At 35.0% G+C, this 15,895-nt stretch overlaps 1 protein-coding gene across 1 annotated transcript in view; it reads right to left on the bottom strand.

Moving 5' to 3' along the window:
- Nucleotides 1-15,895, bottom strand: part of Paip1 (Poly(A) binding protein interacting protein 1) — a 191,460-nt gene that overhangs the window by 147,452 nt on the left and 28,113 nt on the right. Inside the window, exons 2-3 of the mRNA XM_090382432.1 lie at nucleotides 12,070-12,251; nucleotides 7,380-7,574 (exon numbers count right to left, since the gene is read on the bottom strand). Of these exons, the coding sequence (XP_090238558.1) occupies nucleotides 7,380-7,574; nucleotides 12,070-12,251 (377 nt within the window). The remainder of the gene's footprint in view (nucleotides 1-7,379; nucleotides 7,575-12,069; nucleotides 12,252-15,895) is intronic.

Below are 15,895 nucleotides of genomic sequence, written 5' to 3'. Positions count from 1 at the left end.
CTCAGATTACTCACCTGAGGGGGAATAAATTCAAATTGAGGAAAGACAGCTGCACAACAGATGTGGGCGAAATTTGCCTTTAGCCAGCAGGTGCTTGGTTGCAGGATCCGATTTCAATTGTGTTTTGGAAGTTTGGTACTTACTTACAAAAAATAATCTCTCACTCTCTGAAAGATTGAAGTGAGAGTAAAACAGCCGAACTTCAGGATCTGTTGTTGGTTGACAGCTTAAATTCAAGGTAGAACTAGACAAACTTTTGGAGTGAATAGATGGGTGAAATGGGGGGGTTTCTTTCTTTCTTTTTTTTTTTTCTGGCTGATGCTGCAAAAGTTTGCTTTCTTGCATCTTGGGGGGGGGGGGGAATTCACAGACTAACAGATTAACAGTAGCCGCTTGTCTATAATACCCTATAAACCAGGTATCAGTTACACAAGAAGCTTAACATTTTCATACTTTTAAGTGTGCTGAATGTGTTATAGGAAGGATGCATAGTTGTTCCATTAAGAAGGAAACTCCTTTGAAAGCTTTGCTTTGATGAGTCAAGAAATAGCTTCCATTCTGTTGATTGGCAAAAAATTCCAAAAAAATTTCATAACTGCAGGAATGTTGTTGCAATTCATCATCAAGCCTTCTTTGGAAAAATGGAGAACCAATTCTTTTTCACAATGTTTATACCACGAAAAGACTGTTCCTGGAAATAGCAGATCCTTGGATTTCAGTCTTGACCCTAAAAGCTATGCCAGAGCCTTAGAATCTATTTAAATCTCTCATGAGATCATAGAATTCACTTTGTGTAAACAGCTGTGGTCCAGAGTTGTGAATTTCTTTCTTTTAATAGCCCCTGGATAATATTTGTCGATTTTTGCTTATTAGAATAGGTGTTTATTAGAATCAAAATTCAATTTGCAAATGTGATCACTGTAACCGGCACTTACTTTATGTGTTTATTATACACCTATTCAGGATCTGATGGCATATGTTCAAGCAAAACTAATGATCTCAGAGCTGAAGTAATGTTCTTGGAGTGCACAATGCTCTGCTTTTTCTTTGCATTTAAATCTCTCATGAGATCATAGAATTCACTGTGTAAACAGCTTAACAGTAGAAATGCATATTTGTATTTACGAAACAAAATGTAGCAGCCATTAACATGATCCCAATGCAAATGACATGGCTTTCTTTCCACAAGCTGTCTTTAGCCCTTAAATGTAAAATTTTGGGTTAGTTTCGATTTGTAAGATCTAGTGGTAGGTTGTGGTGTTTTAAAGTTCCATTTTGGTCTTGTGAAAACTCACGAAATGGAGTGAAAACAGCGTGAATGCATTAATTCGCCAAATAGTTTTTGCTGTTTGTGGACAATTTACAGTAAAGTCGCAACATCACTCAATCACAGACAAGGTGAAACAAGCTTATTATTTTTATTTTGGTGTTAATATGGGTGATCAGAATAAAAGGTGGACACCGCATATGTGCTGTAAAATGTGCGATGTAAATCTGACTGAATGGATGAAGGAGAACAATTCTAAAATTCCTTTTGCTGTTCCGATGATCTGGCAAGAACCAACAAGTCACTTCAAAGACTGTTATTTCTGCCTCACAAATACTAAGGGGTTTCAAGGAAAAATAGAGTTAAAAAGTTAAATAAAATACCCCAACCTTCTGTCCGCAATAAGACCAGTGCCACACATACTGGAACTCCCTATTCCTCCACCTAGTTGTGAAATCACTATTCCGGAAGAAGAGCAAGAGTCACTAGAGCCCATACCTGCCCCTTCAATGTCTGCCAATTCTAGTTACAATCCTGAAAATGACAAAACCACACACTTAATTGAGCAAAGTGAACTTAATGATTTGGTTAGGGATTTAAATCTTTCAGAGCAACAGGCTGAGCTATTAGGATCTAGGTTGCAACAGTGGAATTTTCTGGCAACAACCACAAGGATTTTTTTGTTTAGAAATTGAAATTAAAAGTGTGAGGGTTATTATCAAATGGAAGGTTCTCTTTGTGTTTGCAAAGATGTAAATGGCTTGATGGATGAACAGGGGTTTGAATACAATTCTGAAGAATGGTGATTATTCATCGCTTCTACTAAACTCAGTTTAAAAGCAGTTTTGCTACACAATGATAATATCAAACCGTTGGTCCCAGTGGCTCATTCAGTGGCTATGAAAGAAAACTACGATAGTATGTCATCGCTATTAAATGCCTTAAACTATAAGAAATATTGTTGGAAAATCTGTGGTGATTTAAAAGTAATCGCTTTGTTGCTTGGACTACAAGGTGGTTTTACTAAGTATTATTGTTTCTTCTGTTTATGGGATAGTCGAGCAGAAGAACATCATTATATTGTGAAGGAATGGCCCATTAGAGATGTTCCCAGGAAACAACATCAAATGTAAGTCTTTACTGAAACCAGAAATGGTGCTTCTCCTGCCTTTGCACATTAAGTTGGGTCTCGTGAAACATTTTGTAAAAGATCTGGACATAAATAGTGAAGGTTTCGAGTACTTAAGAAGCCAGTTTCCAAAAATTAGTGATGTAAAGTTGAAGGAGGGTATATTCGTAAGCCCACAAATTAGATGGCTTTTAAAGGATGAAATCTTTGAAACTAAACTTAATGCCACTGAATTAGCTGTGTGGAAATCCTTCAGAGCTGCTGTTAGCCAGTTTTTAGGGAATAAAAAAAGTAGAGGACTATAAAGAGTTGATAGAAGAATTGTTGCATAACTATCAAAAGTTAGGATGCCTAATATCGCTCAAGATACACTTCCTACATTCATGCCTAGACTTCTTTCCAGACAACTTGGGATCTGTCAGTGACGAGTAGGGGGGGGGACGATTTCACCAAGATAGACATACAGTCAGTCCTTGTATAGCACAATAGTTGTGTTCCTAGAAACCCTCGTGCAATGCAAAATCGTGCAATATAAACAAAAGGCCCTATGGGAAAAATAAGGTTAGATGCCAACCACCCAAGATTGAACACACACACATTTCTAACCAAAACATTACCAAACACAATAAATAATCGTAATAAAATACGTATTTTATTACGACTATTATGTAATGAAATATTGCTGATGCTTTTGCTTCTATTGTAAGCAAACTTGTTTTTTGTTTGATTTTCTATCCAAACAGATGACAGCTGTTCCATCTCTTCCAATTCTTTGTGTCTTAATTTAATGGATTTTAATTACACTTTGAGTTGGTCCTGCTATAAAAGTTGTTTTTATTTTCTCTGCATTCTTTGTAATTCTCGGCGTTGTCTCATTTAGGCCTGTAGCACTTGCAATATCACATGGTCTTTCATTTCGCTCAAAGCGTTTCACAATTTCATATTTTTTCTCTATCGACAGAGGCGGACTGGCCATAAGTTTTACCACGGTGGGTCGGAGGCCAGAAGATGATGGAGGCCGGTGTGATTTTGGCCATAAACGCTAGTATGAGGCTGCTACAAATTTTCCCGGGTAAGAATTTTTGACCCAGTCCGCCTCTGTTTATCGATATTGCTTTTCTTTTTCTCTCTGAATCTGTAGTGTCTTCACCAGGATGCTTTCTTTTAACACCTTTTAAGTATTTTACTCATTTTTAGGGAATAAAGCACAATTACAAAATGAGGAGGCACGCTTGATACACATAAACAAAGCTGTGCGCATGTAGCAACTGAATAAACAACATCGTAAAGGCAAAGACAACTCTACCTCACTAGCTCACGTTTTACTAATGGATGAAATCTTAATGGAAAAAAAACTTGACATGCTATGAGAAGGGCAACAAGCACATTTCTGGGGTTTACTACCATAAAACAATAAAAACAATTTCCAGTTGCGTTCCTGCTAGTGGAATCTGTTATAAACTGGTAGTAAACTCTATCTAATTGCATTTGCGATAATACCGATAGCTGGAATTTTACGTTATAATGGTGAAATGCGTTTCCCCTTCACTGATATATAAAACGTAAATACATTTTCAGAATCTTCTCTTCATTCCTATCGTGTTGTGTTCAGTTGGGGTGATTCCGGTCCGACTGCCATTTCTTGTAAACACAAAGGCAAATCGTGCGTGGGCGAATTCGGTTCGTGTTATATACGATATCGTTCCCCTATTTATAAATAGTGTATGATCGAATTCGTGTACTGTAAACATGTGTTATACGAGGACTGACTGTACACTATGGAGCAGAGGTATCATAGACAATGGAATCCAGCAATGATGGGTGACTAAGTAGTACGATTTCCTATTTTTGCCACCACTAATTTTTCTGTATCTTGTTGCAGCATTATACTTTTATTACATCATTAAAGGCTCTGCCGACCTTTGTATCATTTGAAAACTCAAGCTTTTAAATCTGATTACATTCATCAATGTCATTAATAATATAGAAAACAATGAGGTTAATTGCTTACTTAAATCCAAATAGGTGTTTATAAAGAGTACCTCAGAGTATCGTATCACACTGACATCGTATCTACACTGACAGTGGTATCGTATCTACACTGTGATACTGTGATATCGTATCAACACTGACAGTGGTAGAGAGTGAAAAGGACCTGGGGGTAATTGTGCAGTCGAATATTAAGTTTGCTGAACAGTGCAGACAGGCTGCAAGAGTAGCACAGTGTCTTGTCAATGATATACAGGAATTTTTCTAGCAGGGATAAGGAGGTGATTATCCCCTTGTAAAAGGCAATGGTCAGGCCACACCTTGAGTACTGTATACAGGTCTGGAGGCCTCATTTTAAGAAGGATGTAGAGTTGCTGGAACGATTACAGAGAAGGGCAACAAGATTAGTGAATGGAACAAAGGGTTGCTCTTACAAAGAAAGGCTTAAGTTTTCTGAATTACAGTGTCTGGTGACTAGGCACTGATTGAGGTATATAGATGATCTGATTGAGATATATAAAGCCTTGAATGGTTTGAGCATGCTCAATGTTGATGGGATTCTTCCTCTTGCTCAGAATAATCGCCCGAGAGGGCATAAATTCAAATTGAGGAAAGACAGTTGTAGGATAGACATGCAGAAGTTTGCCTTTAGCCAGCAGATGGTTGATTGCTGGAACGAACTTCCATCTGTCGTTGTAGAAGTTGATAGCTTAAAGAGATTCAAGGCAGAACTAGACAAACATTTGGAGCAAGTGGATGGGTGAAATGAGGAGGTGAGTGTTTTTTTTTTTTTTTTGGCTGATGCTATATAAGCTTGCTTTCTTGCATCACATGCCCTTGCTAATGCTAAAGTTTAAATATGTTATTTTTTTATTCATTTGAAATATTTATTGGATGTCATTTCTAGTTCAAGCAATTAAAAAAATTCACAATTTTTGGAAAAAGGAGCACGAAGCCATAACATGAAAACGTGACATGCTATGAACTTTCTATTGTCATTTTCTTTTTCAGCACAGCGATTTAGTCAAAATCAGTTGATTTCATTCATGTTATACAAAAAAAGTTTAAAAAGTGTTATTTTTTGCATCCAGTTCCTTTGTTACTGCATCATAGTATCCAATCAAACTGGCCACACAAGATTTCTCCTTAATAAACCCATACTGTGACTGACTGGAATGTGTATCTAAGAAAACAATTCTTACTGTTTGTGGGGAAAAAAAAAAAAAAAAAAAAAAAGCACACAATAGGTTAAAAGGTTTGGATTTTTAGAATTAGCACTAAAAGCACACCCAAGGAACACCATGAATTTTAGAAATATCAAAATATATGCAGACCCTGTAATGTAAACTTTGGATATCGTAATTGGAATTTAGTTTAAGACACTAGATGAATAATAAATAAAAAAACCTGCACCTGAACAGATTAAAATAGATGGATCTAATACATGAATACTGTTCCTCATTCTGTTTAACAAGAAAAGGACTACAGGTGTTGCATCAGTGATCCCTTAGTTCTGTGTGATATAATTTGCATTTTAGGAACCGACAAATTTTTTAATCACCTCTGAATTTTTCAGCCCTGGTTTAATTGTTGTAACAGTTAATATGGCACCCACTCGATACTAGTAAAAATATTAAGTACCACAAAACATTTCTGTTAGGGTTAGAATTCATTATTGATATACAGGCAACCCCTGTATAACACGGTACTTCTACAACACGGTTTCACTCTATCACGATTGATAAATTGCGGCAATCTTTGCACCACACAGTACTTCTATCACAAGGTTTCACTCTAACACTGTATTTTTGAGCTTTTGTGCTGGGAAAACCCTGCTACATATTATGTTAGGGTAATTTTGAACATTTTCATTCCTTTTTGTGAATCCCTGCTGTTGACTCGCTAGTTGTTATCGCCTTCGTGATATTTTTCAAAAGCACATTTCTGGAGGTAACTACCATAAAACAAAAACAATTTGCAGTTTCCGGTTTATTGGTCTGTTAGTGTAATCAATTATAAACGTGTAGTAAACTTGATCTTCTTGCATTTGCTATAGTACTGATAGCTGGAATTCTGTGGGTTTTCACGTTATTATGGTGAAACACATTTCCCCTTCCATGAAATATTCAATCATATAAAAAAACATAAATTTTCAGAAACTCATTACTCCGTATCATGTTTGTTGCAAACCATGATACGGAGAACATGGCACGCAAACCATGCGTGCCATGTTCTTTGTTATTAATTGCTCATCATTTTTACTGTTTTAAATTTTACAACTAAAAAAAAAAAAAAAATCAGTGAACAGAAATATCAATTAGTATGTACATATTAATTAAGCTATTAATTAGGTAAGCGTAAATTTATTTTTATTTTGCTAACTGGAAAATATTCTGATTTTCACGTATCATCGGGGGTCCACTGTATTTTGTTGGGAGATCCCTGGGTTAAGTTCTGTTCTGTTGAACTTGTGCTTGTTTGAGACCATAAAAAATAATTGTGACTTCGAAGAGTGCAGTTCGTGACTTTTAAAGAGAGCAGAAGGTACATGAAATCTAGATGCTGCAGAAGAGATTGTGCTCAGCAGTGATGAAGAGGAAGAAAATTAAATGTTCATACATTATCTGACATAGAAGTATCACAGTTTGTAAGGTAAGAAGTTTTTTCAGTTATTAATATTTAAGTTACTACTATTATAAAAATAATAGTTAAAATATTAAGTTATTACTATTATAAAAATTAAGTTTCCAATAATTACAAAAAAAAAAAATTTTTTTTAATGGCATATTTTTGTTAGCTTTTGGAATGTAACCCCCTTTTTGTACTGGTTCTTAGTCCTGTATAAGACAGTTTTGCATTACACGAGATTTTGTAGGAACCAAACTACAGTGTTATACGAGGGTTACCTGTATTTTAAAAAAGCTATTTCTACATTAATAATTTAGTAGCACATTTAAAATTCATAAATTACTGCCTTCAAAATAAAAACCTTACCTCATCAAATATAATATTAACAACAGCACGCAGTGTTTCACCTTCCTGAACCCAATCATTTAAAATATCAGTGAGATGCTGTACTCTGCGCTCAAATTTTCCTGGACTGAGAGTAATATCAAACAAGAATTGCCTCAGCTCTTGAATAGGATAACTATCCGTTAGCCTGTCTTGGTCTCTGGGTGAGTCTGGTGCCTATAAAATTAAAAAAGCAGTTTTGAATAAAAAGAGCAAAACTTATATTAATACAATATAATTGAATTACAACGAGTGCAATTTTATTCTTCAAAAGAACGTATTATTTCTGATATTTTAAATTCAATTTTGTATGAAATTTCTCCTAATGAGAAATAACTTAAGTAACTAGAAATAATCAAAATTAATCCGAATATTAATAAATTGTGACTTATCAACATTTTGGGAATGTTTAAATAAGCTACAAATTGAACTTAGATTTACATTACAGATGACTTCTAATTGTCTGGGGTGGAATAACTACAATGCCCTGGTTAATTCCACTTTATCTCATGTGAATTCTACTCGACTACCTGAAACAAGAAAATGCTTCTTTTACTGACAAGATGATGTTTTGAAAACTAAATAGTACCATTCACAGGAAGGCCAACCAAGTGGGGAAAGAAAACTTCATTGGTTTCCATTTTCAGAAAATATGTCCAAATTAAATTTAATGACAAATCTTCCCACACTTTACCATACTTCTATAAATACAAATCAATTTATATTTTTGTCACCTTCTTTCACTTTGCAAATTATCCAGAGTTTCTATTATCCAGTAAAATTCACTTACCAATACTGCACCAAAAATAATCACAAATCTATTGCACCACAAAATTTAAACCTGGATTAATTAAAAAGTTTCTGGACTACACAGGCACAAAATATGAAGAGAGATCATTTAATTCACAGAGTGGTGCAAGATTTTGTTTACCACGCAAACTTTCCATAACTGCTGCTACAGGTGCTCTTTCATTCCTCCCTGATCACTAATGAACAGATACTGTGTGCATGCCAGTACTTGAGCTAGTGTTGCAAGAAGAGTTTTTTAGTTGTGTGCACTGACAATCATTTTGAAGCAAGTATATTGTCAGACATACAGCTTGAAGAGCGATATGCGATTCATTATTGTGTCAGAGAGAGCTTAAATGCATTGGAAACAGTTAAAGAGATGAATGAAGCGTATGGTATAGGTAGGACGGCCATATATAAATGACACAAGTGATTCCATGAAGGCTCTGAGTCTGTTGCAGATGACCCAAGACCTAGTCAGCCTTCCTCCTCAGCAAATTGCAAAACTCCAGGAAATCTCGGATGAAGACAGGCAAATTACACTTCATGAATTAGCTGTTAGAATGTCCATTTCATATGGTAGTGCTCACAATATTGTGAAAGAGCACCTGAAAATTTCATGAATCTGTACCAGCTGGATTCCACACAATCTGACTCCAGAACAAAAACAGCATAGTAGACTTGTGTAAAGAAATGCTTGATCGTTTTGAAACACAGGAGCAAAACTTCTTAAATCGAATAGTGACTTGCGATAAAGCAGATTTTTCACAATGATCCAGAGACAAAACAACAGTCTAGTGAGTGGAAGCATTCTGATTCACCAAGACCTAAGAAATTGAGCTTCTCGTTCAGCTACAAACAAATCGTTCGTGTTTTTTTTCATAAAATGCATTCTTGATGCACATTTTGTGCACCGTAGAACAATTACAAATAAGGAAGCATACTCTGAGGTTCTCAGAGTCAAACTTCGCCATGCCATTTGTGAGAAACGTCAAGCACTTTCTGGTGTGAAGTGGTTTTTCCATCAAGACAATGCTAGGCCACATATGGCTAATATTGTGCAGCCAGTGATCACTGCCATAGGTGCCAAGGTTCTGCCACATCTCCCTGTATTCACTGGACTTGGCCCAGTGTGATTTATTAGTGTTTCTATATTTGAAGAAAGCTATGAAAGACAAGGGTTTCGCATCCAACAACGATGCTCTTCACAGTATTTCAAAAACAGCTTGCAAACATTTAATGTGTGGGTACGATGGTGACAAAAGTATGTAAAGTTCAAGGGATGGTATTTCGAGAAGGAAAAATCCACAGCAGATTCCGATGATAACAATTAAGATAAGATCCTGCACCAGTCTGCAAATTAAATGCTCACTCCTGATATTGTTAGTTCATTCCAATTACTGTATTAATAATTTTAATTATTGTATTAATAATTTTGAACTACAACATGCCTGTAGAATAAAAAGGAGAGACATTCTCACCAGTTCTTTTGTTGCAGAGAACAGTTGAAGAGATGTTGGATTTAAATTGCGGAGAACGTTTGAAGGGATGATATTCTTTTGTTGTAGAGACCAGATAAAGTGATGTTCAGAATAAATGGGATGACAATATTAATGTAACATAACTATACATATATACAGGGCTTTGTTCCTTAGTCCAGTATATGGTAGGTACAAAATTGGCTATATAATTACTAGGCACTGCTAAATTAAGCATCTAAATTAAAATGAACAGCTAATAAGTATTACTGGCTAAAGAGAACAGAATGTATATGCATCATATTTTTTTTTTGTTCATTTCTTTTGAATATTGATCCATTCAAATCCTCAGGTGAGTATGACCAATGTTCACATGAATGACTAAAGGCATGTTATTTGCTTATTTAGTATTTTTTAGTTTTATTATTTAGGTATATTCTTCTTTTAATAATGTGCATAGACTAAGCACAGTATCTAACTAAATAGGTTGACAGTCAATTTATGTTAGTACACAATTGCTGGACTTCATTTTATATTAATTAGGTTCCATTAGAACAGAAAACATATGTACAGTAATACCCCGAAGTTAAACAATAGGTGGGTCCGACGAAAATCGCTTAAGTCAAATTCACGTAAGTCGGGGTACAACTTTGCATATAAATACGTATAAATTTTGTTTAATTGGAACCAAGGACTAACAAAAACACTAGTTTAAAAGAAAAATATTTAATAAAATTGCAGTTATTTATACATATTAATACAAACTATGTATTAAAAAAATAAATGAGTTACGTAAAAAAGTTATTTCGATGTTGATGGCTTAATAAAATCTAACAAATTCGTCTGACGACACAGTGCCTTCTTTTTTTTCACGCAGAATTTCTTCGTAGCAAGCTAATAATTTTTTATTCCTTGCTTTGTAGCTATAACACGTTCTTCGTTGGGGTTTGTTTTCTAAAATTTTTAAGCCCTTTTCAATTGAGCTGAGACCTGTCAAGCTTGCAATTGTCATGTGCTTTTCTGGTGGAACTGGGTCTGAAGTGTCGGATAATTCAGTGACGTTTTGCTCACGCATCTCTATGATGCTTATTCATTGTCAGCTCCTCGCTACGTGAATCCAACAGCTCGTTGACATCATCACCATTGACTTCCAAATCTAATTGCCTGGCAAGATTAACAACTTCTTCTATCATATGAGCGACATGATCAGTTTCTGGCATTTTCTTCTCGTTTTTGAAAAAAAAAAAAGGACAAAGTTTCTTCCAGACACCATTCAATGTTTTTTTGTGAATTTCATCCCAAGATTCTTCAATGATTCTTACGGCATCTAAAACATTGAATTGTTTCCAAAAGTCTTTAACAGATATCGCACTATTTTGTCTCATAGAGACAAAATAGACGTGCAAACGAACGCCTTCATTCATTCAGACGTGCAAACGAACGCCTCGTGTAGTAGGCCTTGAATGTTTTGATGACTCCCTGGTCCATAGGTTGAAGCAAGCTGGTTGTGTTTGGAGGCAAAAACACAACTTTCACACGTCGGTTGAAATTAATTAGGGTGGCAGGAGGGTGACCGGGTGCATTGTTAATAAGAAGGATCAATTTAAATGGAATCTGTTTAGACTTGCAATAACGTTCGACTTCGGGTATGAAGTGGTGACCAAACCATTCCTCAAAAGCGGAAGCTGTCACCCAAGCTTTATGATTTGACTTCCAAATCACTGGTAAGCTAATTTTAGATATATTTTTTAAAACTCTTGGGTTTTCGGAGCGATATATTAAGAGAGGTTTTAACTTGCAGTCACCAGCTGCATTCCCGCCGACCATCATTGTCAATCTGTCTTTGGAAACCTTAAAGCCTGGAAAGTTTTTTTATTCGTGAAAATGATGTAATTTTCGACAAAAGTTGATCACGAATTCGAACGCACACATATAAACATGACAGTTGGAATGCAAATTCTTGTATATGTGTGCAGCTCATGCGACAGCAAAGTTTAATTTTGTTCATCTTTTGCTCTCACTCTCCGCCATCACACCGTATATCGATAGCATATGAAAAACGACCTTGAAGATAGTGGGCGGCAGTGTTGCCAAACGAAAAAATCAAGAACCGCATAACTCCGAGTTCGCGTAAGTCGGGGTAGCATAAGTTGGGGTATTACTGTATACAGTTTTAATATTTTATAAGGTGACTAAGGCCACATTACAATGTGTCTATAGTCAATGAAAAACAGAAGAATCTAGCAAAAAAAATAAATAAAAATAAAATAAAATAACCATTACCAAAGATTAACTAGCAAGATTAACCATCTCAACTGAATTTGAACTCTGGCCTTTTCCACACAGGTTTGAAGAACATTCATTCATACGCACTGTTTTAGAATATTTATATTTCTTTTACTTACCCTTGTTGGTGCTACCCTTGGTGGTTGGTAGTTGCGTGGAAAAAATTCCTTTGCATACGGAGAAAGAGTAGAAATTTTCTGTTTTCCTGGTTGAGATGGAGTGGTAATAGTAGTATTGCAGTTACTTTTCACTGGGTCCGGATGAGGCTGGTCACCTGATGGTAATGGCGCTATTCCTGGTTCTACAATGAATGAAGTTTAATCATATAATGAAAAATTTAGATAATAATAAAAGTGATGGTGCTATTATTTCAAATATGCAACTAGGAAAAAATATATGCACCACAACTGCTAGAATATATTTAATTTTTAAATATATTCTAGCAGTTGTGGTGCATATAGTTTTATTTTTAAGAAAAAACAAGCTACCAACAAAATTCACATTTTTATAATATATTAATTTTAAATTTGTATTTGTCATAATCAAGATTTGTAATATTAATAATATTAAATTTATGAGAGTTTTTGCACAGAAAATTCCACAAGCTCTGTCTGTGAGATTCTGTCACAGGCCATTCTACTCTTAACTATGCCATGGTCTCAGTGATTTATAACCAGACTGCACCGCAAAACAATTCACACTGATTCACAATGCAGTGGTGACTGTATAAGACCTGTAGCAGTTGCACCTTGGTCAATTGGCTTTGATTGCAAAATTGACAGGTCCAAACATTGAGTTACGTAATCCAAGTTGACTTCATGAGCATGGCTTTGCTCAAGTTTTTTCCAGCATAATCCAATTCTCAAATTAAGACTTTGCCATCCAAGTTTTTCTAAACAGACTTATAGGGAATGAACTGATCTGGATGCAATCTGGTTACCATCATTATCATAGGGCACACATGTGTGCATATGAGGATATACTGTAATTGCACCCCTATTAATTGCACAGTATCCTATTGCCGAATGTCCACAAAATAGCATCTATATGAAACTAAAAGTCTGTTAAAAACAAATGATATATTCTAAAACACCACACACACACAATCTGATTATCATGAAAACAACAAATTTCGCTATATACACTAAAACCCAGATAAGAAATTCCCGCATATGAAGTTTTCCCCTGTACTAGGTTTGGTTTCTTAAATCCCAATTTCGATTCTATATGTTGTAATGTATTATTTTCCCACGTAAGAAGTTTCCCAGGTAAAAAGTTTTCCAACATAAAAAGTTTGTGATTATTAAATATCATTATAATAATACACAGTGTATTATTATAATGACATTTTCCCACTTAATACGTTTTTTAAATACAGAAATTATTTATTTTTAATATTAAAAAATATTAAACAATATAAACATTTGGTAATTGAACAAGTTAGCTTGTTTGTTTGTTATTTTGTTTTTAGGAGCATTAGCAACTAAGGCCATATTGCTCCGGAGATATGCGGTGGTCAGTCCCTGACCTTCACAACGAGTTGCCCCGATATTGCACTACCTCCAATAAGTAATGCTTCACCAAACCAATGGAGAAGATTAACGTTACTTATTCTCAGCAGATACCACCACTCCTCAATTGTGGTCTCTGCCAAGAATAAGTAACATTAATCTTCTTCATTGGTGAAGCGTTGCTTATTGGAGGTAGTGCAATGTCAGGGCAACTCGTTGTGAAGGCATTCGCAATTTGAGATATAACAGAAACAATGTCATTTCACCTACTTCGGTGGTTTACTACGAACTAAAATGATGCTTGGCACTAACTTTTTGATTAGTGAATTTTCCATAATCTGAGGCTTTCAGTGCTAAAACATTTTTAGTATAAACATTGACATAATGGAAGTGACATATTGCAATTGTTTTCATTGATATCCATAATTGGATACCTCGACCACGTTAAGAGTTAAGTGGATTGTTGCTCTGTCTTATTGTAATTGTGACCTTTTAAAATAGGTTGAAACTCCAAAAGAGCTCATTCTTCCAACTTAGTAATGAGTTTAATGAACAGAATGTTAAGCAATTAAAAATCCTCAGTTTAAAAATGTTTCCCATAGGCAGAGTAAAATATTTATAAATTCTGAAATAGTACTTAAAATTCATCTTTAACTTATGTATGTGTATCTTTTCATTTTTATTTGTTTAGTTAATATTTCATACCCTTAGGTCATTTTCCTTTCTAAGGAGTTTTCCGGCATAAGAAGTTCCAAACTTCCAGTCGCTTGGAAAACTTCTTATCCGGGTTCTACTATATTATATTTATAGCAAAATTAGAAAATAATAATAAATTACTCTTGACGAGGAAAAAAACTGAATATTATATAGTCTATCCAGAAGAGGAATCACTTTTTTTGCAACTCTTCCATGTTTATTATCAACCCTGGTGAGAGACTGACACCATTCTGCTGAGGAGGTGCTAAGTTGAGGAGACGCAGATTTTGATCGGCTAATTGGCTTGAAGGAAGCATCCAATTTCAATTGTTTTGGAAGTTTGGTACTTACTTACAAAAAATAATCTCTCACTCTCTGAAAGCTTGAAGTGAGAGTAAAACAGCCAAACTTCAGGATCAGATGATGAGTCAATAAAAGTGATCAAGTCATCGAGATGAGATCTTAATTCAGACAGCTTGATTTTGCAAACTGGTAGCCCTTCCTTCCTTCCTCGTTATCATTGCTTTCTTCATATGTTTTATCGCAAGCCATAACTTCTTCACCTATACTGTGATCACTTGATATACAGGATCAATCTAGTCATCCTCCAGCCACTGTAAGATAGCACCTCTTACTTTTTTTTTTGCCAGCATTGCTAATCATATTGTGAAAGTTACAAACTTAATCTTTGAATTGTAAATAGGTATCCACATTATTTAAGTTTTTTTTCAGCTATTTTAAAGTGTTTGGCCTTTAACTGCTTTCAAAACTACTATAAAGTTGAAAATTGCTGATTTTTGGGAATTCCTCAGATTTTGTAATTTTTATACGTAATTCTAATTTTTGTTTTACACTCAAGTTTCTCTTTTTTCATTTTTTGTTCATAGTGTATTAATTTGTCCATTAAATCGAGGATTTATTGTACTTAAAATGTGGTATTGAACAGCAGCACAACAAATCATTTTCTTGCTGCAGAGATAACACTAGCACATTATTTAATTTTCATCATTTCATTATAGTAGAATTTTGTGACTCGTATTGGGGGGGGGGGGGAAAGCTATCAGACCTGCCAGAGTGTGCTCAATTTAATGGAAATAATGTGGAAAAAAAATTTCTTCCATTATTAGCGTGTTATATCAGTATAGGGAAATATATTAAAAATATACTCTTAGATTAGGCATATTTTCTTTACATTTTTCTTGTCTATAATAAAACAGAACTAAAATAACAATTTTTAAATTGAACGGAATATAAATTAAATTTGTTTTATATTTTATAGTTGTACTAACAGATAGACACTACCTTATATAAAGGTTATTTACACAGTTACAGGAAAAATAATGTGTGCCAAAACCTTTAGCCTTTATAACAGTCACTGGTCTCCAAGAAATATCCTCCAGTTTTTTTGTAAATTTCCTGCAATATTTTCTGCCAATCAGCCTTCAAAGTGGCAACCAGTTCGGGCTCTATTTTCTTAAGTAGTCTCTCCTAATTTGCACCCAATGATCAAATTCATCTCAGAGGTTCTATATAGTCTCCATGTCGACTGAGGTCACGGCTCTAGGTTGGCCAGTCCAAATTTGATACTCATGTCCTTAAACCAGTCTGTCACAATACAAGCAGTATGACACAGGGCACCATACTGCTGATACAGGCATGGGCCATCTCTGACATACTTTTTTTGAAATCCCCAAACACGAGAGGTATTAGAAACTATAATACCTAATACTGTGCTTGG

Source organism: Mastigoproctus giganteus, chromosome 10, assembly GCF_048544385.1.
Source record: "Mastigoproctus giganteus isolate SK-2022 chromosome 10, ASM4854438v1, whole genome shotgun sequence".
NCBI classification, from domain to species: domain Eukaryota; kingdom Metazoa; phylum Arthropoda; class Arachnida; order Uropygi; family Thelyphonidae; genus Mastigoproctus; species Mastigoproctus giganteus.
The sequence above is the reverse complement of the archived record's forward strand: the minus strand, read 5'-3'. Positions and strand labels throughout refer to the sequence as shown.